The sequence below is a fragment of the Tachyglossus aculeatus genome, chromosome 10 (genome assembly GCF_015852505.1).
Source record: "Tachyglossus aculeatus isolate mTacAcu1 chromosome 10, mTacAcu1.pri, whole genome shotgun sequence".
Lineage (NCBI taxonomy): Eukaryota > Metazoa > Chordata > Mammalia > Monotremata > Tachyglossidae > Tachyglossus > Tachyglossus aculeatus.
Genome location: NC_052075.1, coordinates 47,571,600 through 47,595,719, shown reverse-complemented (window position 1 = coordinate 47,595,719; position 24,120 = coordinate 47,571,600). Strand labels below are relative to the sequence as shown.

The following is a 24,120-nucleotide window of genomic DNA, read 5'->3' as shown; positions in this document are numbered from 1 at the left end:
CAAATCGAATTTGGAGAGGAGTCAACCAGCGAGACGGAACGGATCTGTAGCCGTAAAATGGCTCCTTTACCTCAGCAGCCTATTAATTCAATCGTATTTATCGAGCGCTTACTGTATGCAGAGCACTGGAGCTCAATAAATACGATTGAACGAACGAATGAATTTATTTTGATGGTGTTGACGCCTGTCTACTTGTTCTTTTGTTGTCTGTCTCCCCGCTTCTAGACTGTGAGCCTGTCGTTGGGTAGGGATCGTCTCGATCTGTCGCCAATTTGTACTTCCCAAGCGCTTAGTACAGTGCTCTGCGCACAGTAAGCGCTCAGGAAATACAATTGAATGAAAGTACAAGGTGGCAACATATAGCGACGGTCCCTACCCAACAGTGGGCTCACAGTCTAGAAGGGGGAGATGGAGAACAAAGCAAATTAACAAAATAAAATAAATAGATATGTACAAATAAAATAAGAACAAGACTGTCTAGACCGGGAATATGTAGAACACAAAGTTGGGAATTCGACTTGGGCCTTGAAAAGGTTTTTTTCGGGGCCTGCTCTAAAGTATTCAGGAACATCTGTCTTGCACACATTTCAAAGCTTTCACTAAGTCTCTAATGGCCATTTGGGATTTTATCAACTCTGCCGTGCCGTACTCTCCCAAACGTTCAGCGCAGCGCTCTGCACACTGCGAATGCTCAATAAATACCACTGACTGGTGGATCGATTTTAAGGTCTGAACTCTACCCGGGTGGGAATCTAATTTCACAGCTACAATCTGAGCAAAATAACCACCGGTTCATTAGGATTTAGGCTAAAGTGTGTAGCTGTGGTGATCGAGAACCACTAGGAAAAACTCATTTAACCTGGACTAGTACTAGCCACAATAATCGTGGTGTTTGTTAAGTCCTTTCTAGGTGCCGAGCACTGAACTAAGCGCTGGGGTAGAGACAACACAACCGGCCAAGGCTAACTCAACCAATATCGGTGGACATTCAAGGAGTGGGGAAAGGAGTGTCGGGAAGAAGCCTCAATCTCTGATTTCTTCCCTGGCCCGGTAATGATCCGGTTGTTTCCCAGTATCTGGAACGGTGGGATTTGCCGGACAGGGCACTGGTTTGTAGAATCCGAAGATGTGAATTCTATTTCTCAACCAGCGGCTGAGATCTCTGTAAAAATCCATAAAGTCACCCAAGGACGATGCTGCCAGCGTTACTTAATTGACAGAATTAACAGAGAAAGGACAGTCAGTAAGTCAGCCAGTATTTATTGAGAGTCCAAAGCCATTAGTGTGGGTATCTGCTGTCGTCACTGGTTCTGAATACCTGTATATCAATCAATGAATGGTATTTATTGAATATTTACTGTGCGCAGAACACTGTACTAAGCACTTGGGAGAATATAACGAAACAGTTGAGAGATGTGGTCCCTGCCCACAAGGAGCTTACAGTGTAGCGAGAAGCAGCGTGGCTCAGTGGAAAGAGCCCGGGCTTTGAAGTCAGAGGTCAGGGGTTCAAATTCCGGCTCTGCCAACTGTCGGCTGTGTGACTTTGGACAAGTCACTTAACTTCTCTGGGCCTCAGTTCCCTCATCTGTAAAATGGGGATGAAGACTGATCACCTTGTAACCTCCCCAGCACTTAGAACAGTGCTTTGCACATAGTGAGCGCTTAATAAATGCCATTATTATTATTATTGTTATTAGAGAGGGAGGCAGGTATTAATATAAATAAATAAATAATGGTTATGTACGTAAATGCTGTGCCCACACAGGGTTAGGAAGCGAGGAATAAATGCTCAGCTGGGCATAATAATAATAATAATTGTGGTATTTTTTTAAGCAACTACTATGTGCCAGGCACTATTCTAAGTGCTGGGGTAGATACAGGATAATTGGGTTTGACATGGTCCCAATCCCATCTTACCTCCTTCCCTTCCCCACAGCACCTGTATATATGTATATATGTTTGTACATATTTCTCTATTTATTTTACTTGTTCATATCTATTCTATTTATTTTATTTTGTTAGTATGTTTGGTTTTGTTCTCTGTCTCCCCCTTTTAGACCGTGAGCCCACTGTTGGGTAGGGACTGTCTCCATATGTTGCCAACTTGTACTTCCCAAGTGCTTAGTACAGTGCTCTGCACACGGTAAGCGCTCAATAAATATGATTGATGATGATGAATCCCACAACTCACAGTCATCTTAAGAGCTCACAGTCTTAATCTTATTTTACAGAAGAGGTAACTGAAGACCCACAGAAGTGACTTACCCAAGGTCTCACAGCAGACAAGTGGCGGAGCCAGGAGTAGAACCCAGGTCCTTCTGGCTTCCAAGCCTGTGCTCTATCCACTAGGCCACACTGCTTCAAAAGGCAGCAGACTCCACACCAAGGAAAGAAGCAGAGGGCCGAAGGAATCCCTTCTTTTGCATTTGGGAGTCAAATCACAGCCCCTCAGAGACACAACCCGAGTCGGAGGCGACTCTGGGGTCTCTCTAGGTGACCAGAGTGACAACTCAGTGCCCGTCACTCCCGTGGGGCAAGGTTTCTCTTTAGAGGGCCGCCAGCTCTCACCTGCCTTGGATTCCTCCCAGGAGCGATGCAAGGGAGAAGACACAGTAATAATAAAAACAATAAGAACAGTAATAATGATTACGGTATTTGTTAGGCGCTTATTACGTGACAGTGCTCTGCACATAGCAAGCGCTTAATAAACGCCATCATTATTATTACTACGTGCCAGGCACAGTACTAAGCACTGGGGTAGATACCAGCAAACTGGGTGCCCGTCTCACGTGGGACTCACAGCCTTAATCCTCATTTTACAGATGAAGGAACTGAGGCCCAGAGAAGTGAACTCACTTGCCCAAGGTCACACAGGAGACAAGTGGCAGTCAGGATTAGAACCCAGATCCTTCCAACTCCCAGGCCCGGGCCCTAGCCGCTAGGCCACGCTGCTTCTCAAGGGCCCAAAGTTAGACTCTGGAGCTCATTGAGCTTAACTGGGGCCCAAAACTAGCGGTCCCGTCCCAACAGCACTGCTCGAAGCTATTTGTTTCTTCTCATTTACAGTTCTTTTCTATTCAGCTCTTCCCCAAAGGGGCTTAAACAAAAAGCTACATGGTCTCTAACGATCGATCGCACACCAAGTTTTGTGCAACAATTAGGCATCTCTTCCCGTTCATCACGTGCCTCCCATTTTTTTTTTTCCAACTTCAAGGTTTGGGCTCCTCTGATAAAAGGGCTCTCAGAGGACGTGTCCGTGGGCAAAGGACTCAGGCGATTGGGTGCAGACCTGGGTGTGCAACTTAGAAACCCTAAACCAAGTTGTGATCAGAAACTCTAGCCTCCGTGGCTCCATCCCGTAGACTTCATGCACAAGCCAATGGATCTGGTCTCTCCCCTAGCCAAGCAGGCCAGGCTACCCCGACACCGTGGGGTGGGTTGGGGGTGTCTACACCTCACTCCCCCCAAACCATGGGGCTCTCTGGGACTCAAGCCGCAGCAAAGCAGCTGCAGAAGCCCTCCTCCGCCCCGCCCTACCTAGAGTAGGCTGGGACTTCCCAGGAAGAAGCCCCCGCAACAGTGGCTCGGGAATTGGGGAACCTCTGTTCGAGAGTCCGGGCAAGATATCTGAGCAGCCCGCCCTAGGGCTGGGGCTTGGGGCCCTCCAGCCTGCAAAAAGGATCCATCAGTTCCTTTTTTCCTTGAATCTTCCCCCAAACAGGTTCATTTAGGGCCAGCCCGGTAGGGCCTTGCCAAGATTTTCTGTTTTATTGTACTCTCCCAAGAGCCTGGTACAGTGCTCTGCACATGGTAGATGCTCAATAAATATGATGGATTAACACAACCAGCATCTCACTGATCCACACCATAACGTAGTTGGCCTCCATGAGGTGTACTGGGGGTGGCCTTCCACAAACCCCTCCTCTCCCCAATCCCCGTCCCGACCAGACCCTCTTACTGTAAGCCCACTGTTGGGTAGGGACTGTCTCCATATGTTGCCAATTTGTACTTCCCAAGCGCTTAGTACAGTGCTCTGCACACAGTAAGCGCTCAATAAATATGATTGATGATGATGATGATGATGATGACCAGGGTCAAGAGGAAATACTTTACAGCGATCCCCGGGGCTACAAATCCTTCCTGACCCACCTTCTACGGACGTTCCCAAAAGTGACCGTGGGCTCAAATGCCACTTCAAAGAGCGGTGCCTGAGAAGTTATTTTCCAAATGGCAGTAAAACACTCCTCATCTTGTATGTTCCCCAGGGACCTTCTTCCCATCAATCAATCATTTGTTTTGGAGGACTTAACAGCGCGCGGACAACAGTACTAAATGCTCGGGAGGTACAACAGAACAGAGTTGATAGACGCATTCCCTGCCCACCATGAGCTTACAGACTTCCAATAAAATCGTATTAATTTTCAAAGAATCAATTCATCTCCTCCTGCCTAGGATCCCTTTGGGGACAAAATCAGAGCAGGGGGTAACGGCAGAGGGACGTGCACGGCAACCCACTGCTCATCTGTGGAGAAGCAGCGTGGCTCAGTGGAAAGAACACGGGCTTTGGAGTCAGAGGTCAGGGGTTCAAATCCTGGCTCTGTCAATTGTCAGCTGTGTGACTTCGGGCAAGTCACTTCACTTCTCTGTGCCTCAGCTCCCTCATCTGTAAAATGGGGATGAAGACTGCGAGCCCCCCGTGGGACAACCTGATCACCTTGTTACCTCCTCAGAGCTTAGAGCAGTGCTTTGCACATAGTAAGTGCCTAATACCATCATTATTATTATTATTCTCTGCGCCCTAGTTATCTCATCTGTAAAATGGGGATGAAGACTGTGAGCCCCCCGTGGGACAACCTGATCACCTTGTATCCCCCCAGAGCTTAGAACAGTGCTTTGCACATAGTAAGTGCTTAACAAACACCATCATTATTATCTGTGGCATGGAATAAAAGAAGGGAGAGAAGAGGAAATCAATTCTGGCTCTGGGCTTTAATGAGGTTGGAGGAACGGGGTTTGGCATCAAATGCTCTGTCAAGCATCCAGGATGGGAAACGTAACTGTACAGGATCTGCATTGCACATCTGGTTAGCCATATCAAAAGGAACGTTTTTTTTTCTACAAAGTCCTAGGAACCCAAAATAAGGAGGAGGGGGAAGGTGGAGAACACTGATTGAAATGATCGTGTGCCAGTCTTCAAATCTGCCAAACAGCTTGGGGTCGCGGGGAGGGAGCGGGGAAGGAAGGGAGGAGAGGAAGGGGCCGGGGAGAGTCTATTTGCTGCCCCTGGTTATGGCGGCATTTCAGCCCGAGGGCATCCGGGTGCGCTGGAGGTGGAGGGAACCCCCCACAGACCCCGGCCGGGGCAGAGCTGGCCCTTTGGGCTCGAAAGGACGGGTGCATCCCCCGGGTTGGAATCGAAGCGTCGGACGGAGTCGCCGGGTTTCGCATCAGGTGCTGGGGGGCTTCTTTTTGGCATCAATATCCTTTTTAAACTCTTCAATCTTCTTGGCCAGGTTGGGAATCTTTATAAAGAGAAAACGGCACTCTGTCGTCATTTCGCCCCAGGCCGGTGGAGAATAATAATAATAATAACAACAATAATAATAACAATAATAATAACAACAATAATAATAATAATAATAATAATGATGTCATTTGTTAAGCCCTTACTATGTGCAAAGCACTGTTCTAAGCGCTGGAGAGGATACAAGGTGATCAGATTGTCCCACGTGGGGCTCACAATCTTAATCCCCATTTTCCAGATGAGGTAACTGAGGCACAGAGAAGTGAAGTGACTTGCCCAAAGTCACACAGCTGACAAGCGGCAGAGCCAGGCTTTGAACCCACGACCTCTGACTCCAAAGCCCGGGCTCTTTCCACCGAGCGCTTACTACGTGCCAGGCACCGTATTAAGCACTGGGGGGGATACAAGCAAAACGGGTCGAACACAGTCCACGGCCCCAGCCTCAATCCCCATTTGACAGATGAGGTTACTGAGGCACAGAGACGTGAAGTGACTTTCCAAAGGTCACACAGCAGACAAGTGGCGGGGCAGGATTAGAACCCATTACCTTCTGATTCCCAGGCCTGTGCTCTGGTGAAGCACTGTCGAAGGAACTGCTACATCATCACAGCCAATCAATCCCTGGGATCGCTTTTTTTTTTTTAATATCAATCAATCAATCAATCAGTATCTATTGAGCGCTTACTGTGTGCAGAGCACTGTACTAAGCGCTTGGGAAGTACAAGTTGGCAACATATAGAGACAGTCCCTACCCAACAGTGGGCTCACAGTCTAAAAGGGGGAGACGGAGAACAAAACCAAACATACTAACAAAATAAAATAAATAGAATAGATATGTACAAGTAAAATAAATAAATAGAGTAATAAATATGTACGAACATATATACAGGTGCTGTGGGGAAGGGAAGGAGGTAAGATGGGGGGATGGAGAGGGGAACGAGGGGGAGAGGAAGAAGGGGGCTCAGTCTGGGAAGGCCTCCTGGAGGAGGTGAGCTCTCAGTAGGGCCTTGAAGGAGGAAGCTAGTGAGCTGGGCGGATGGGCAGAGGGAGGGCATTCCAGGCCCGGGGGAGGACGTGGGCCGTGGGTCGATGGCGGGACAGGCGAGAACGAGGTACGGTGGGGAGATTAGCGGCAGAGGAGCGGAGGGTGCGGGCTGGGCTGGAGAAGGAGAGAAGGGAGGTGAGGTAGGACAGGGCACCTCGGCCGGGACTCGATTCTGCCGGAGGACGGGCGACAAAAAACTCGAAGCCGAGGGAACGGGCTGTGAGTTGAGATAAAGGGATTTGGACGGAGGCCACTTACGTCGTAGTTCTGAGCCAGGTACATCCCAACCAGGTTGCCGAGCGAAAAGCCGAGCTAAAAGAGAGAGAAGGAAGAGAGTGAGCGTCCCAGGGCCGGGGGGCGGGGGGGTGTGGGCGGCTTTTCTCTGGGTCTTCGGGGGGCTCAGTAACTAAGCAACTGATCACACAGACCTTGGGAGTCAAATGAAGCCAGTCACAGGTTTGCTGGGAGATCTTGAGATATATCCGGTCCGCACCAAGCCCAATTATTAAACGCCTAACAAATACCATTATTAATCAATCAATCGTATTTATTGAGCGCTTACTGTGTGCAGAGCACTGTACTAAGTGCTTGGGAAGTACAAGTTGGCAACATATAGAGACGGTCCCTACCCAACAGTGGGCTCACAGTCGAGAAGGGGGAGACAGAGAACAAAACCAAACATAGTAACAAAATAAAATCAATAGAATAGATATGTACAAGTAAAATAAATAGAGTAATAAATATGCACAATCATATATACAGGTGCTGTGGGGAAGGGAAGGGGGCAAGATTGGAAGGATAGAGAAGGGGACGAGGGGGAAAGGAAGGAGGGGGCTCAGTTTTTATTATTATTATTATTATTATTATTAATTACGGACACAACAAAGTGCCATACCAGCAGCTAAGTCCCCCATCACCACATCCCAGAAGATACGTGACTGCTATCGCCAACCACCACTATTCCCCACTCCCCCATCCTCTCGTTGTCAGGTGGGGAAACTGAGCAACGTGGTCTGGCTCAAGTTTGTGGCAAGGCGCTGACCACAACCCCAGGAGCCCAACTCCCAGGAAAGGGCTATTAGACTCTGCTAACACAAGCTCTGGGCCTCAGTTTTCATTCATTCATTTCATTCATTCATTCAATCGTATTTATTGAGCGCTTACTGTGTGCACAGCACTGTACTAAGTGCTTGGGAAGTCCGAGTTGGCAACATATAGAGATGGTCCCTACCCAACAGCAGGCTCACAGTCTAGAAGGGGGAGACAGACAACAAAACAAAACATATTAACAAAATAAAATAAATAGAATAAATATGTACAAATAAAATAGAGTAATAAATCCGTACAAACATATATACATATATACAGGTGCTGTGGTGAGGGGAAGGAGGTAAGGCGGGGGAATGGGGAGTTTTCTTCTCTCTAAAATGGGTAGAGGAATCCTAGCTCCGACGCTTATCAGCTGCAAGACTTTGGGCAAGTCACTTAACTTCTCTGTGCCTCAGTTAGATCATCTGCAAAATGGGGATTAAGTCTGTGAGCCCCACGTGGGACGACCTGATTACCTTGTATCTAGAACAGTGCTTGGCACATAGTAAGCACTTAACAAATACCATCATTATTATTACTGTTACTAAACTACCACTCACAATCATTCAACGGCATTTATCGAGCGCTTGCCGTGTGCTGAGCACTGTATTAAGCGTTTCGGAGAGAGAAGCAGCGTGGCTCAGTGGAAAGAGCACGGGCTTGGGAGTCAGGGGCCATGGGTTCAAATCCCTGTTCCGCCACTTGTCAGCTGTGTGACTTTGGGCAAGTCACTTCAATTCTCTGTGCCTCAGTTACCTCATCTGTACAACGGGGATTAAGACTGTGAGCCCCCCGTGGGACAACCTGATCACTTTGTATCCTCCCCAGCGCTTAGAACAGTGCTTTACATGTAGTAAGCGCTTAACAAATACCAAAATAATTATTATTATAATACAATCGAGTTGGAAGACATGATACTCGCCGTGGCCGAGGACCTTAGAGTTTAGGGAGGGAGATGGACACTGTAATAATTCACAGGGGAAGCAGCAGAGTATGAGGAGATGGTCATAGAGAAGAACTGAGTATAACCCTGAGAATAATAATAATAATAATAATGGCATTTATTAAGCACTTACTATGTGCAAAGCACTGTACTAAGCACTGGAGAGGTTACAAGGTGATCACGTTATCCCATGGGGGGGCTCACAGCCTTAATCCCCATTTTACAGATGCGGTACCTGAGGCCCAGAGAAGTGCCAAAACTTGTACTTCCCAAGCACTTAGTACAGTGCTCTGCACACAGTAAGCACTCAATAAATGACTGAATGAATATGTGCATATGTTTGCACATATTTATTATTCTATTTATTTTACTTGTACATATTTATTCTATTTATTTTATTTGGTTTATATGTTTGTTTTGTTGTCTGTCTCCCCCTTCTAGACTGTAAGCCCGCTGTTGGGTAGGGACCGTCTCTATATGTTGCCAAAACTTGTACTTCCCAAGCGCTTAGTACAGTGCTCTGCACACAGTAAGCGCTCCATAAACACAACTGAATGAATGAATGAATGAATGAATGAATGAATGAATGAATGGACTTGCCCAGAGTCACACAGCTGACAATTGGTGGAGCCCGGATTTGAACTGAGTGAACTCTCATTACTACAGAAGAGCTAAAAGACCTCTTTTGGAAAGTGCCTGTCAGCTATTTAAAAGCAAATTTAGAGTTCCCTTTTTATTGATGAGTGGCATAAAAGCCAAAGGATATAAAAATTCAACTGGCCTATCTCCCTGTTCCATTAACTCAAACTGGTATCTATAATTAAAAAAAAAAAAAAAGTCCCAAAGATGGCTCTCCCTCCTTGGCTCCCTGAGCCCTCATGATTAAAGATGGAAACTTACTGTATATGGATGGAGGTTTATAAATATTTCTGCCTGGATGACAAAATTGCAGGTGCATAGGGGCAGAATGGACTGAACCACTGATTTCTAGCGTCCTACTAATGGAGCGTTTTGGGCCCCAGCTCAATTTGGTTGTGTTGGTAAACTGAGGAAGTGTGACTGAATCCACAGAGACATTACGGCAGGGAAGCGGTGTGGTCAAAGAGTCAGAGGACCTGGGTTCAAATCCCCGTTCCACCACTTGTCTGCCGCGTGGCCTTGGGCAAGTCACTTCACTTCTCTGGCCGCAGTTTCCTCATCTGTAAAATGGGAATTTAATTCTACCCCCCAGTATGTAGATTTTGAGTGCCGTGTGGGACCTGGACTGAGTCCAACCTGATATTTTGGATTTTCCCCAGGGCTTAGAACGGCGCATAGCACATAGAAAATGCTTAAAGACCTGTTATCACTATTACATCATCTCTAACAAAACCCCAATTTCCCAGTAGTTTTCCTCACTCAAAAATGTTTCCCCGTAAGAAAAGGAGAAACACTGAACGACATCCAAGATTATAATAATAATAATAATGGCATTTATTAAGCGCTTACTATATGCAAAGCACTGTTCTAAGCCCTGGGGAGGTTACAAGGTGATCAGGTTGACCCACGTGGGGCTCACAGTCTTAATCCTCATTTTACAGATGAGGTAACTGAGGCCCAGAGAAATTAAGTGACTTGCCCAGAGTCATACAGCTGATAAGTGGCGGAGCCGGGATTTGAACCCATGACCTCTGACTCCAAAGCCTGGGCTCTTTCCACTGAGCCACGCTGCTTCCCCAAGATGATATGGAAGATGATATGGAAGACTCGGTCAGGATGAAAGACATTCGCCAACTTTCTTGAGCCTACGTGTCCTGTGGATTTAAATCAGTGACAAAGTCACAGCTGTTTCTGTTTCCTTCTACACACTGCCTTCCTTTGTGATCGGTCACCTCTGTGCATATCATCTATTTTCAATTTATTTTTGAACCGGTACAAGGAGCAGTGTGCCCCAGTGCAAAGAGCACGGTCCCGAGAGTCAGAGGACCCGGGTTCCAATCCCGGCTCTTCCATATGCCTGCTGTGTGACCTTGGGGCAAGCCACTGAACTTCTCCGTGCCTCAGTTCCCTCATCTGTAAAATGGGGATTAAGTCCAGGAGCCCCACGTGGGACAGGGACCGTGTCCGACCAGATCATCTTTGCCCTTCCCCAGGGCATAGAACAATGTTTGACCCTTAGCAAGCACTTAACAAATACTACAGTTATCACGAAGATGAAGATCAGGAGTGGACAGTTTGCGTGTCCGTTCTTAGCTCAGCTGGAACCCAAACAATACTTATTCGGAAACGGCGGCAAACCCCCAACAATCAGCTGAAGAGAGCAGTCCGACTGTACGGAAGAGTCTGGGAGCCACGGGTTCCGGGCAAGGTGGCAGCTAAAACGCCCCACCAGGCATCCCAAAAGAGTTCCCTGCCCGTAACGAGCTGCCAGTCTACAGGGTGGCACAGACATTGATATAAATGAATCAATACATTGATATAAATGAATCAATCACAGACACTGATATAAATGACAGAGCTGAGGAACCTCCACTGGCAACCGGTTCCAAGGTGAGGACGGCGCCCGACTCGCAACTCAATCAATCAGTCGGTGGCATTTATTGAGTCCTTACTACGTGCACAGCACTGTACTAAGCACCTGGGAGAGTCCAACGGAACACAGTGGAGAGACACGGTCCCTGCCCATAATGAGCTTCCAGTCTAGAGGGTGACACAGACATTGATATACATGAATTAAGTATTTATAATAAACCACTTAAAGACAATAACAATAATAACTACGGGACTTTTGTAAACACTTACGATGTGCCAAGCACTGTTCTGAGCACTGGGGAAGATACAAGGTCATCCGGTCGGACAATTCCTGGCCCATATAGGGGCGTACACTCTTAATCCCCATTTTACAGATGAGGAAACTGAGAGCCAGAGAAGTGAAGCGACTTGCCCAAGGTCGAGCAGCAGACGCATGAGAGGGATGGGATTGGAACCCAAAACCTCTTACAGGCCCACTGTCTTCCCACTAGGCCACGATGTTTCTTTCATGTACACATGATGTACACTTCCCAAGCGCTTAGTACAGTGCTCTGCACACAGTAAGCGCTCAATAAATACGATTGATTGGTTGATGTAAGGGCTGTGGGGTTGGCAGGATCGCCGCCTGCCTGGAGGCGGAAGTCTGGACCAAGCCAACGCCCTTCCTCCTCTACTCCACTTTTTACACTTTGAGCCGGGGTTAAAATCGATTTGGATGGGAAAGGTCGCTCTAAGCCACACCACGTCGGACCTCACGCTCAATGGATAATCCACCCCCTTAAGGGCTGAAACGGGTCAAAGGCCCATTTTGGGGAGTCTGAAAAACTGTGGTGATGTGCGCATGGAGACCTTTCCGTCGTGAGTCCAAAACAAAGGACTAATTCGGAGGAGCCCCACTCGAGCGGATGTAGCAGCTTGGTCTGTTGTCTCACGGTCTGTCAGATTCTCAGGTAGAATTTCTGTTAGAGGAATTTCATTTCAATCGTATTTATTGAAAATAAATACGATTGATTGATTGAGCGCTTACTGTGTGCAGAGCACTGTACTAAGCGCTTGGGAAGTACAAGTTGGCAACATATAGAGACGGTCCCTACCCAACAGTGGGCTCATAGTCTAGAAGGGGGAGACAGAAAACACAACATTAACAAAATAAAATAAATAGAATAAATATGTACAAGTAAAATAAATAGAGTAATAAATCCATACAAACATATATACATATATACAGGTGCTGTGGGGAACGGAAGGAGGTAAGGTGAGGGGGGGGATGGAGAGGGGGAGGAGGGGGAAAGGAAGGAGGGGAAAGGAGAGGAAGAGGGATAGGCACGTTTGGAGCGCAAAGGCCGGTTGGTCATTTGTCTCCAGCAAGTTCACCTGAAAAAATTCCCCTGGAAGTAGCATGTACTTTTTTTAATGTTAATTTTCTACCATTCCTTAATCCGAAACGTGACCTCCGATCAAATTTCCGCGCCGATTACAGGGCAGATTTCAAATGGATTCCAGAAACCACTTAGGGTTCACGATCACATGAAACAAAACTGCAAACAATTTCTTAACCGCCTAAGGCGGCTATTTTCTTTTAGATTATCCCTTTATCTCCCTCTCACAGAGAAGCGAAAGAAAAGTGGAAAAACAAGATAACACGCTCTCCTCCTTGTCTCCCTTTTCTCTTCTTCAGACGCTAATTTGAAAAGCCTTAATTAAAAGACAATTTTTATCAGACGTGTTTAACAGGGCCTTGGAACGACACTGAAATTCAGAATCAGGATGGGAGGGTAAAATCTGCTGTGGAAATTGGGCCTATGAACTACCGCCTTTATTGTACGAATACACAAAGGGCACGCTAATTCAAAACGACTCCCCATACCTCACTCTACGAAGAGAGAGCGGGAGAGACAGCAAAGGGAAGAGATCTTAGAAATCTATGTGTAATATAATAACGATATGACGATGGTATTGGTTAAGCACTTACTTTGTGCCAGGCACTGTAAGGAAACCGAATGGGCAGATTCTACGAAACAAAAACCACCCGGCTGAGAGGGGGGCGAGAAAAGTGCTTTTTAGGTTCTTGGAAGGTTTGAATTGCAAGGTGGGAAGCAAGGGTGCTACCTTCTACAGACTCAGAGTTCATTTTGTCCTCCAAATCCCTAGGCTTTGGAGTTCAAATAAGCCATCTCTATTCTCATATGTCTTAAGAATTCGTCCTGCCCGACCATGATAGAGATAGCGGCTCACTTAGAACTGGGGACTATAAAAGTATACATGTAACTGGAACTAGCTAACAGAAAGGAATTTACTTATACTTTATATAAAATTTGAGTAGACTGTGAGCTGCAAGTGGGACAGGGACTGTGATCCACCTAATTAACTTGTACCTACCTCAGTGTTTAGAACAGCGTTGGACACATGGTAAACGCTTCACAAATACCATAAAAAAATTAAGAAGGGGAAGAGAAGAAGGTGCTATATAAATCCAATTCATTCATTCAATCGTATTTATTGAGCGCTTACTGTTTGCAGAGCACTGTACTAAGCCTTGGGAAGTACAAGTTGGTAACGTATAGAGACGGTCCCTACCCAACAACTGGCTCACAGTCTAGAAATGTTAATGATCCACCCGCTCCAATATATGGAAAGTATTTCCAGCCACCCAAAGAACACATCCAGCGCTTAGAACAGTGCTTTGCACATAGTAAGTGCTTAATAAATGCCATTATTATTATTATTATTATTACTATTATTATTATTATCCCGGACCTGTTTTGAAAATTCAAGAAATATTTTAAAAGGCAACTTCAAATGCCAAGATGGGAGCCTGGTTTAAAGGCAGTGGGTATTTTATCAAAGCGGAGGGATTAGAGGCTTTACAGGATCTTGGGCCAACGATTCTTCATCTTCTCTCATCCCAGGGATGTGGCAAAAAAATCAACAAAGTAACCCACCTTTGTTGTTGTTTGTGGTATTTGGCATTTGTTAAGCGCTTACTGTGTGCCTCGTTGTGAGCAGGGCATGTGCCTGTTTATTGTTGTACTGTACTCCCCTAAGTGCTTTGCACACAGTAAGCGCTCAATAAATATGACCAAATGAAAGGCTCACAGTCTTAATCCCCATTTTACAGACGAGGGAACCGAGGCCCAGGGAAGTCAAATGGCTTGCCCAAGGTCCCACAGGCAACAGGTGGAGGAGATAGGATTAGAACACAGGTAATAATAATAATGGCATTTGTTAAGCGCTTACTATGTGCAAAGCACTGCTCTAAGCGCTGGGGAGCTTAAGAAGGTGATCAGGTTGTCCCACAGGGGGCTCACAGTCTTCCTCCCCATTTTACAGATGAGGTAACCGAGGCTCAGAGAAGTGGAATGCCCAAGGTCACACAGCAGACATGGGGCGGAGCCAGGATTCGAACCCATGACCTCTGACTCCAAAGCCCGGGCTCTTTCCACTGAGCCATGCTGCTTCTCCTTCCAAGCCCGTGCTCTAGCCATTAGGCCACACTGTGTGAATGTTCTTTGAGATCCTTGGAGCCTGCAGAGTCTCACTCTGGAACGACAACTGGTTGGCAGGGTGACCCTACCTACCTTCCATGCCCTCAGGGGTGCTCTCGGGGTACTCCAGGGTGCCTCGGGGGACCCCCCAACTCCGCCAGGAGAACAGTGCTTGGCACATCGTAAGTGTTTCACAAGTCCCGTAGTTATTATTGCTATTATCTTTAAGTGGTTTATTACAAATACTCAATTCACGTATATCAATGTCTGTGTCACCCTCTAGACTGGAAGCTCGTTATGGGCAGGGACCGTGTCTCTCCACTCTGTTCCGTTGGACTCTCCCAGGTGCTTACTACAGTGCTGTGCACGTAGTAAGGACTCAATAAATGCCACCGACTGAATGATTGAGTTGCGAGTCGGGCGCCGTCCTCACCTTGGAACCGGTCGCCAGTGGAGGTTCCGCAGCTCCTTCATTTATATCAATGCCCGTGATTGATTCATTTATATCAGTGTATTGATTCATTTATATCCATGTCTGTGCCACCCTGTAGACTGGCAGCTCGTTACGGGCAGGGAACTCTTTTGGGGTGCCTGGTGGGGCGTTTTAGCGGCCAATCAATCAATCAATCGTATTTATTGAGCGCTTACTGTGTGCAGAGCACTGTACTAAGCGCTTGGGAAACACAAGTTGGAAACATATAGAGACAGTCCCTACCTAACAGTGGGCTCACAGTCTAAAAGGGGGAGACAGAGAACAAAACCAAACATACTAACAAAATAAAATAAATAGAATAGATATGTACAAGTAAAATAGAGTAATAAATATGTACAAACATATATACATATATACAGGTGCTGTGGGGAAGGGAAGGAGGTAAGATGGGGGGATGGAGAGGCGGAGGAGGGGGAGAGGAAGGAAGGGGCTCAGTCTGGGAAGGCCTCCTGGAGGAGGTGAGCTCTCAATAGGGCCTTGAAGGGAGGAAGAGAGCGAGCTTGGTGGATGGGCAGAGGGAGGGCATTCTTATTACAAGGTGATCAGGTTCTCTCATGGGGGGCTCACAGTCTTCATCCCCATTTTACAGATGAGGTAACTGAGGCCCAGAGAAGTTAAGTGACTTGCCCAAGGTCACACAGCTGACAACTGGCAGAGCCGGGATTTGAACCTCTGACTCCATAGCCCGTGCTCTTTCCGCTGAGCCACGCTTGCCGCCAAATTGTACTTTCCAAGGGCTAGTACAGTGTTCTGCACCCGGTAAGCACTCAATAAATACGACGGAATGAATGAACTCCCAGTCGCAAACTCTTTCCACCAGGCCGCGGGACTTCTCCCGCTACCCAGAGTTTCCATTCTGAGGATCACCGTATCAGGCCAAATGTCTGTCCCAAGACCACCACGAGCTTTTCCAGCCCCCATAGAAAAAAAAACAGAAATTGTTTAAAAGGCCAAAACGCAACACCCACAACCCCCTCATAATTGGAAACATTTTCTCCCACTCCACCAGTCCACCAAATTTGTGTCCAACGGCCCGATGATATACTTTCCCACGCCACGCTTAATGGCGTTGATTTTAAACTGTGATCTATACACTGTAAATAATAATGAGTTCTTCGGCAAATAAAGCAAGAGGGGCAATTCTTTATCCCATTACCTTAAACTGGCGTTCAGGGGATGGGGAATAAGTTATTTGCATTCTGGAAACCAACCTGGTTCTTTCGTACGGCTTGGCTTCAATTAGTCACCTAAACGAATGATCCCCAGGTCTCCTCTGCTGAGACAGTGCGAATTTTCGCAGAAAATTTTTGCCGAAGAACTCACCTGTGGTAGGGACCGTCTCTATATGTTGCCAACTTGTACTTCCCAAGCACTTAGTACAGTGCTCTGCACACATTAAGCACTCAATAAATACAATTAATTGATTCCAACACCGAGCTGGTGCACACCAGAGACATACGCAGTCTGTTTGGTGGCATGGCCCCTGATCACTGTGTAACCTCCCTAGCGCTTAGAACAGTGCTTCGCACATAGTAAGCGCTTAATAAATGCCATCATCATCATCATCACTAGCTGGTTTTGCCAGATGAACGGTCCCTAATGCCCCTCCGCGCAAAACGCGTATTAAACACACAAGTCACGGCAGAACGGGGTGCACAAACTACGCCTCAATAGAGGAGTCTGCGGCGGATCAACCTATGCTTTCGGAATGCCAACTAAAATGCAATAAAAAGGCTCTTGGATGGAAACTCCCGACAAATCACCTCTGCGAAATCTCCATCACTCCTGTTTATAAAGGCCCCTTTAAGCGAATGAATACATTCTAAGTTTCTTTGCCAAGAGCAGGCAGGGCACTGCGTTTCAAATAAATACACCGTCGTATGGTCTGCGGAGGGCCTCATTTTCCCCATTTTGGAAAACCTGAGAGCAACCGAAGAGTCATTCGCCTATCCCAACCGAGGCATCTTTCAAAACGTTGGAAACTATAAATAATCTACAAAGTCCGCTGTAACCCTTCATCACATGGCAAAGGATTTTTTCCAGTGAAGTCCCCCTCTATATTTATTTCTGGCTCCAGTGTGGACTCCCAAGTCCTTACACCACAATGCTCTCTTTCGGCTAGCTCGTCTCATCGTTACCACTATCGAAGGTATTTACGGCGAGGCTACTTTTTTGGGGTGTTAACTCCATGACGAAGGGAATCAAAAAAGAATATGACACTGTCCCCACCCAGTCCCTGCCCCCCAGCAGATTTACCCTCTGCTGGGGATCCAAGGCAGAGCCAGAAACACAATCTTATTATTATTATTATTAATCATACAACCTAAGGGCAAGTGCGTAAATACAAATATATTCCCAACTATATCCTCTGAGCAGAAGCACTGAGGTAGCAGGGGAATGAATGACTGGGAGGTGCATTTGGAGTTTTTAAAAAAGGCTCGGTAGGGAGGGCGGGGGGTCTGACAATAAATAAGATTATTTTAAAGGCCTTTCGTGGGATTTAAGACACTGGATCAACTAATAATGATAATTGTGGCATTTATTAAGCACTTACTTTGGGGGCAGATGCTGTACAGAGCGCTGGGGTAAATACAAGATAATCAGGGCGGAAACAGTCCCTGCCCGAAACGGGGCTCACGCACTAAGGGGGAGGGAGAACCGCTCTATAATCCCCATTTTACAGATGAAGAACCTGAGGCGCGAGAAGTGAAGTGACTTGCCCAATGCCACTCAGCAGGCAAGTGGCAAAGCCAGGATCAACTTGTACTTCCCAAGCGCTTAGTACGGGGCTCTGCACACAGTAAACGCTCAATAAATGCGATTGAATGAATGAATGATGAGAACCAGTCTTCTGACTCCTAGGCCACGCTGCTTTTTTTTAATATATTATTACTTTTTTATGGTGCTGGTTAAGTGCTTAAGATGTACCAGACTCCGTAATAATAATAATGATAGCATTTGTTAAGTGCTTACTATGTCCCCTCCCCACAGCACCTGTATATATGTTTGTACCGATTTATTACTCTATTTATTTTACTTGTACATATTTACTATTCTATTTATTTTCTTAATGATGTGCACCTAGCTTTATTTCTATTTATTCTGATGACTTTTAGACTGTGAGCCCACTGTTGGGTAGTGACTGTCTCTATGTGTTGCCGACTTGTACATCCCAAGCGCTTAGTACAGTGCTCTGCACACAGTAAGCGCTCAATACGATTGATGATGATGATGATGATGATGACTTGACACTTGTCCACACGTTTTGTTTTGTTGTCTGTCTTCCCCTTCTAGGCTGTGAGCCCGTTGTTGGGTAGGGACCGTCTCTAGATGTTGCCAACTTGTACTTCCCAAGCGCTTAGTCCAGTGCTCTGCACACAGTAAGCGCTCAATAAATCCTTTTGAATGAATGAATGAAAGTCCTATTCTAAGCGCTAAGCTTCACTTCTCTGGGCCTCAGTTCCCTCATCTGGAAAATGGGGATGAAGACTGTGAGCCCCCCGTGGGGCAACCTGATCACCTTGTATCTACCCCAGCGCTTAGAACAGTGTTTGGCACACAGTAAGTGCTTAGTAAATGATATTATTATTATTATTATCATTATTGTCAGCTGTGTGACTTTGGACAAGTCACTTCACTTCTCTGGGCCTCAGTTCCCTCATCTGTCAAACGGGGGTGAAGACTGTGAGCCCCCCGTGGGACAACCTCATCACCTTGTAACCTCCCGAGCACTTAGAACAGTGTTTGGCACACAGTAAGTGCTTCATAAATGCCATCATTATTATTATTATTGTCATCTGTGTGACTTTGGGCAAGTCAGTTCACTTCTCTGGGCCTCAGTTCCCTCATCTGTCAAATGGGGATTAAAACTGTGTGCCCCAAGTGGGACAACCTCATCACCTTGTAACCTCCCCAGCGCTTAGAACAGTGTTTGGCACACAGTAAGTGCTTAATAAATGCTATCATTATTATTATTATCACCTTGTAAGCTCCCCAGCGCTTAGAACAGTGCTTGGCACATAGTAAGTGCTTAATAAATGCCATCATTATTATTATTATTGTTGTCAGCTGTGTAACTTTGGGCAAGTCACTTCACTTCTCTGGGCCTCAGTTCCCTCTTCTGTAAAGTGGGGATGAAGACTGTGAGCACCACGTGGGACAACCTGATCACCTTGTAACCTCCCCAGCACTTAGAACAGTGCTTGGCACATGGTAAGCACTTAATAAATGCCATCATTATTATTATTATCATCACCTTGTAACCTCCCCAGCGCTTAGAACAGTGCTTGGCACATAGTAAGTGCTTAATAAATGACATTATTATTATTATTGTTGTCAGCTGTGTAACTTTGGGCAAGTCACTTCCCTTCTCTGGGCCTCAGTTCCCTCATCTGTCAAACGGGGGTGAAGACTGTGAGCCCCCCGTGGGACCACCTCATCACCTTGTCACCTCCCCAGCGCTTAGAACAGTGCTTAGCACATAGCAAGTGCTTAATAAATGCCATCATTATTATTATTATTGTCAGCTGGGTGACTTTGGGCAAGTCACTTCACTTCTCTGGGCCTCAGTTCCCTCATCTGTCAAACGGGGGTGAAGACTGTGAGCCCCCCGTGGGACCACCTCATCACCTTGTCACCTCCCCAGCGCTTAGAACAGTGTTTGGCACACAGTAAGTGCTTCATAAATGCCATCATCATTATTATTATTATTGTCATCTGTGTGACTTTGGGCAAGTCAGTTCACTTCTCTGGGCCTCAGTTCCCTCATCTGTCAAATGGGGATTAAAACTGTGTGCCCCAAGTGGGACAACCTCATCACCTTGTAACCTCCCCAGCGCTTAGAACAGTGTTTGGCACACAGTAAGTGCTTCATAAATGCCATCATTATTATTATTACCATCACCTTGTGACCTCCCCAGCGCTTAGAACAGTGCTTGGCACATAGTAAGCGCTTAATAACTGCCATCATTATTATTATTATTATTATTATTATGAATTATTCCTCCTCACCATTATCATTATTATGATGAATTATTCCTCTGTTCGTCCCCTCCCTCTGCCCTCCCTCGCGCTCGTTCCCCTTACCAGGAACTGAATCATGGCGGCCGCGTCGCGCTGCCGTTTGCCGTCCCTGTCAGGGGGCGGGGGGGAGGGGGAGGGGCCGGCTGCGGATCCACTTCCGGGTCAGGATCTACTTCCGGGTCAGGCGGGGGAGCTTGGCGGCTCCCCCCACTTCCGGCCACGGGCCCGCCGGGCGCCCCCTGGCTGCGGTGGGCGGCACTGCCCCCCCACCCCACGGCCCCCTGTTCGTAATCAGAATCATTATGATGATAATAATAATGATCATCATCATCATCATCAATCGTATTTACTGAGCGCTTACTGTGTGCAGAGCACTGTACTAAGCGCTTGGGAGGTACAAATGGGCAACACGTAGAGACGGTCCCTACCCTACAGTGGGCTCACAGTCTAAAAGGGGGAGACAAAACCAAGCATACTAACAAAATAAAATAAATAGAATAGATATGTACAAGTAAAATAAATAAATAGATGGTATTTGTTAAGCGCTTACTATGTGCAAAGCACTGTTCTAAGCGCTGGGGAGGTTACAAGGTGATCAGGTTGTCCCACGGGGGGGCTCACAGTCTTCATCCCCATCAAGGCCGTACTGAGAGCTCACCTCCTCCAGGCCTTCCCAGACTGAGCCCCCTCCTTCCCCTCAGCTTACCTCCTTCCCTTCCCCACAGCACCTGTATAGATGTATATATGTTTGTACATATTTATTACTCTATTTATTTTACTTGTTCATATCTATTCTATTTATTTTATTTTGTTAGTATGTTTGGTTCTGTTCTGTCTCCCCCTTTTAGACTGTGAGCCCACTGTTGGGTAGGGACTGCCTCTAGATGTTGCCAATTTGTACTTCCCAAGCGCTTAGTACAATGCTCTGCACACAGTAAGCATGCAATAAATACAATTGATTGATTGATTTTACTATGTTGCCAACTTGGACTTCCCAGGCGCTTAGTACAGTGCTGTGCACACAGTAAGTGCTCAATAAATACAATTGAATGAATGAATGAATGAAAAAGTAAGGCCTCTCGCCCTTCTCCCCGCCTTACCTCCTTCCCCTCCCCACAGCACCTGTATATATGTATATATGTTTGTACGGATTTATTACTCTATTTTATTTGTACGTATTCTATTTATTTTATTTTGTTAATATGTTTTGTTGTCTGTCTCCCCCTTCTAGACTGTGAGCCCGCTGTTGGGTAGGGACCGTCTCTCTATGTTGCCAACTTGGGACTTCCCAAGCGCTTAGTACAGTGCTCTGCACACAGTAAGCGCTCAATAAATACGATTGAATGAATGAATGGATTTTACAGATGAGGGAACTGAGGCATGGAGAAGTTAAGTGATGATGGCAACTTGTTAATAATAATAATAATCACGACGGCCTTTGCTAAGCACTTACTATGTGCCAAGCACTGTTCTAAGCGCTGGGGAGGTTACAAGGTGATCAGGTTGTCCCACTGGGGGCTCACAGTCTTCATCCCCATTTGACAGATGAGGTCACTGAGGCCCAGAGAAGTGACTTGCCCAGTCACACAGCTGACACTTGGCGGAGCCGGGATTCAAACCCATGACCTCTGACTCCAAAGCCCGGACTCTTTCCACTGAGCCACGAACTTGTACTTCCCAAGCGCTTAGTACAGTGCTCTGCACACAGTAAGCACTCAATAAATACGATTGAATAAATGAATACAAGGTGATCAGGTTGTCCCACGGGGGACTCACAATCTTAATCACCATTTTCCAGATGAGGGAACTGAGGCCCAGAGAAGTAAAGATTGAAAAATGACTGAATGAATACAAGGTGATCAGCTTGTCCCACGAGGGGCTCACAATCTTAACCCCCATTTTCCAGATGAGGGAACTGAGGCCCAGAGAAGTGAAGATCGAATAAATGAATGAATGAATACAAGGTGATCAGCTTGTCCCACATGGGGCTCACAATCTTAATCCCCATTTTCCAGAGGAGGGAACTGAGGCCCAGAGAAGTGAAGATTGAATAAATGAATGAATGAATATAAGGTGATCAGCTTGTCCCACATGGGGCTCACAATCTTAGTCCCCCTTTTCCAGATGAGGGAACTGAGGCCCAGAGAAGTGCAGTGACTTGCCCCGAGTCACACAGCTGACAAGTGGCGGAGCTGGAATTTGAACTCCAGAGCCCAGGCTCTTTCCGCTGAGCCACGCTGTAATTAAGAAGGCACGATCCCTTACTGAGTATCCCAGGAAAAGCAAAGGCAAGCAATAACCCCCTCCCAAAACCTATGCAAAAAAACGAAATCTTTATGCTCGTTTCCCTCCTTCGGTAAATCCCACGTGAGGAGAGACTGAGCCCTGAGCTTGTTGGGCTCCTGGCCGACTTGGGTTACGGTAGTCGGTTAACGCGGACGTTCAAGTCCCCTTTAGGCCCCGGGCCTGGTGACCGAGATGGCGAATATGTTGCCAACTTGTACTTCCCAAGCGTTTAGTACAGTGCTCCGCACACAGTAAGCGCTCAATAAATACGACTGAATGAATGAATGAAGGGAGCGGAACCGTTTCGGAGCCCAAAAGAGAGGTTTTGCCATCAAGCGAGCAACGGCAGGCTGTCAAAACGCAAGCATCGGAGTCATAAATCAAGCCGGTGACAGGATCCTGTCACCAGGATGGGCCGGGCTCTCCGAATTAAAATGCAGAGAAGCTCAAATCTGTCGTGCAAAGGTGATTGACAAGACAAAAGCCTGTCAGCCCAGGCTTTTCATTTCCCGGCTTTTGTCTGCCGGAGTTATTGAAATGTTTTGTTCGGGCACCATAGGTGACGGCACAAAATGGTAGGACACCCCACCCCGCCCCCATCTCCCCAGGCTCTGCCCCTTCATCTTGACTTGTGGAAGCCCCCTGGGTCTTCCATAACCCCTGTTGGGTAGGGGACCGTCTCTATATGTTGCCAACTTGTACTTCCCAAGCGCTTAGTACAGTGCTCCGCACACAGGAAGCGCTCAATAAATACGACTGAATGAATGAATGAATGAATGAATGAGGCCACTTGCCTTATTCCGTACTTCCCGGGCGCCTAGTACAGGGCACCAAGTGGGAGCTCAGTAAGGGGTATTGCTATTACAACAGACAAAACTATTTAGAGAAATAGCGGGAGCAGCAGACTTTGGGAAGTCAAGGGAACATGCCAACATAGAAGAATGAATCCCCTTCCTTCCTCTCCCCCTCGTCCCCCTCTCCATCCCCCTCATCTTACCTCCTTCCCTTCCCCACAGCACCTGTATATATGTTTGTACATATTTATTACTCTATTTATTTTACTTGTACGTATCTATTCTATTTATTTTATTTTGTTAGTATGTTTGGTTTTGTTCTCTGTCTCCCCCTTTTAGACTGTGAGCCCACTGTTGGGTAGGGACCGTCTCTATATGTTGCCAACTTGTACTTCCCAAGCGCTTAGTACAGTGCTCTGCACACAGTAAGCGCCCAATAAATACGATTGATTGATTGATTGAATCGGAACCCAGCTCTTGGTGGGCAGCGGTCTACCAACTCTCCAAAGTGCTTAGCGCGCAGTAATCGCTCCATAAAGACCACTGACTGATATGCCCCAGAGCAAAATAATTCCCTACAGATCAGCTGATAGAGCCCCTCCCCTCTGGGAATGAACTGGATACGTGGAATTCCTAAAGAATCCACCATCACAAGCCCTGACAACAGAAGAACTCCCTGGCGATGAGCAGTTAGTGAACTATGAACTAGAAAAAATAATAATAATAATAATAATAATGGCATTTGTTAAGCGCTTACTATGTGCAAAGGTGTGGCCCAACGGAAAGAGCACCAACCAGGACTCTAATTCCGGCTCTGCCGCTTGGCAAGTCGCTTAAATCCTCTGGGCCGCAGTTTCTCCATCTATAAAATGGGGAAAGGGAGTTTCCAAAATATATCATTTGGCAGACGCATATTCACGGATAAAGT

At 46.6% G+C, this 24,120-nt stretch overlaps 1 protein-coding gene across 1 annotated transcript; it reads right to left on the bottom strand.

The window, feature by feature from the left end:
• Nucleotides 1-4,970: 4,970 nt before the first annotated feature.
• On the bottom strand, nt 4,971-23,841 carry STMP1 (short transmembrane mitochondrial protein 1). The gene is made up of 4 exons (XM_038751988.1): nt 23,817-23,841; nt 20,176-20,255; nt 6,828-6,881; nt 4,971-5,522 (listed from the first exon to the last, which is right to left on the bottom strand). The coding sequence occupies exons 1-4, from the start codon at nt 23,839-23,841 to the stop codon at nt 5,448-5,450; spliced, it is 234 nt and encodes a 77-aa protein (XP_038607916.1). The 3' UTR covers nt 4,971-5,447.
• Nucleotides 23,842-24,120: the final 279 nt, after the last annotated feature.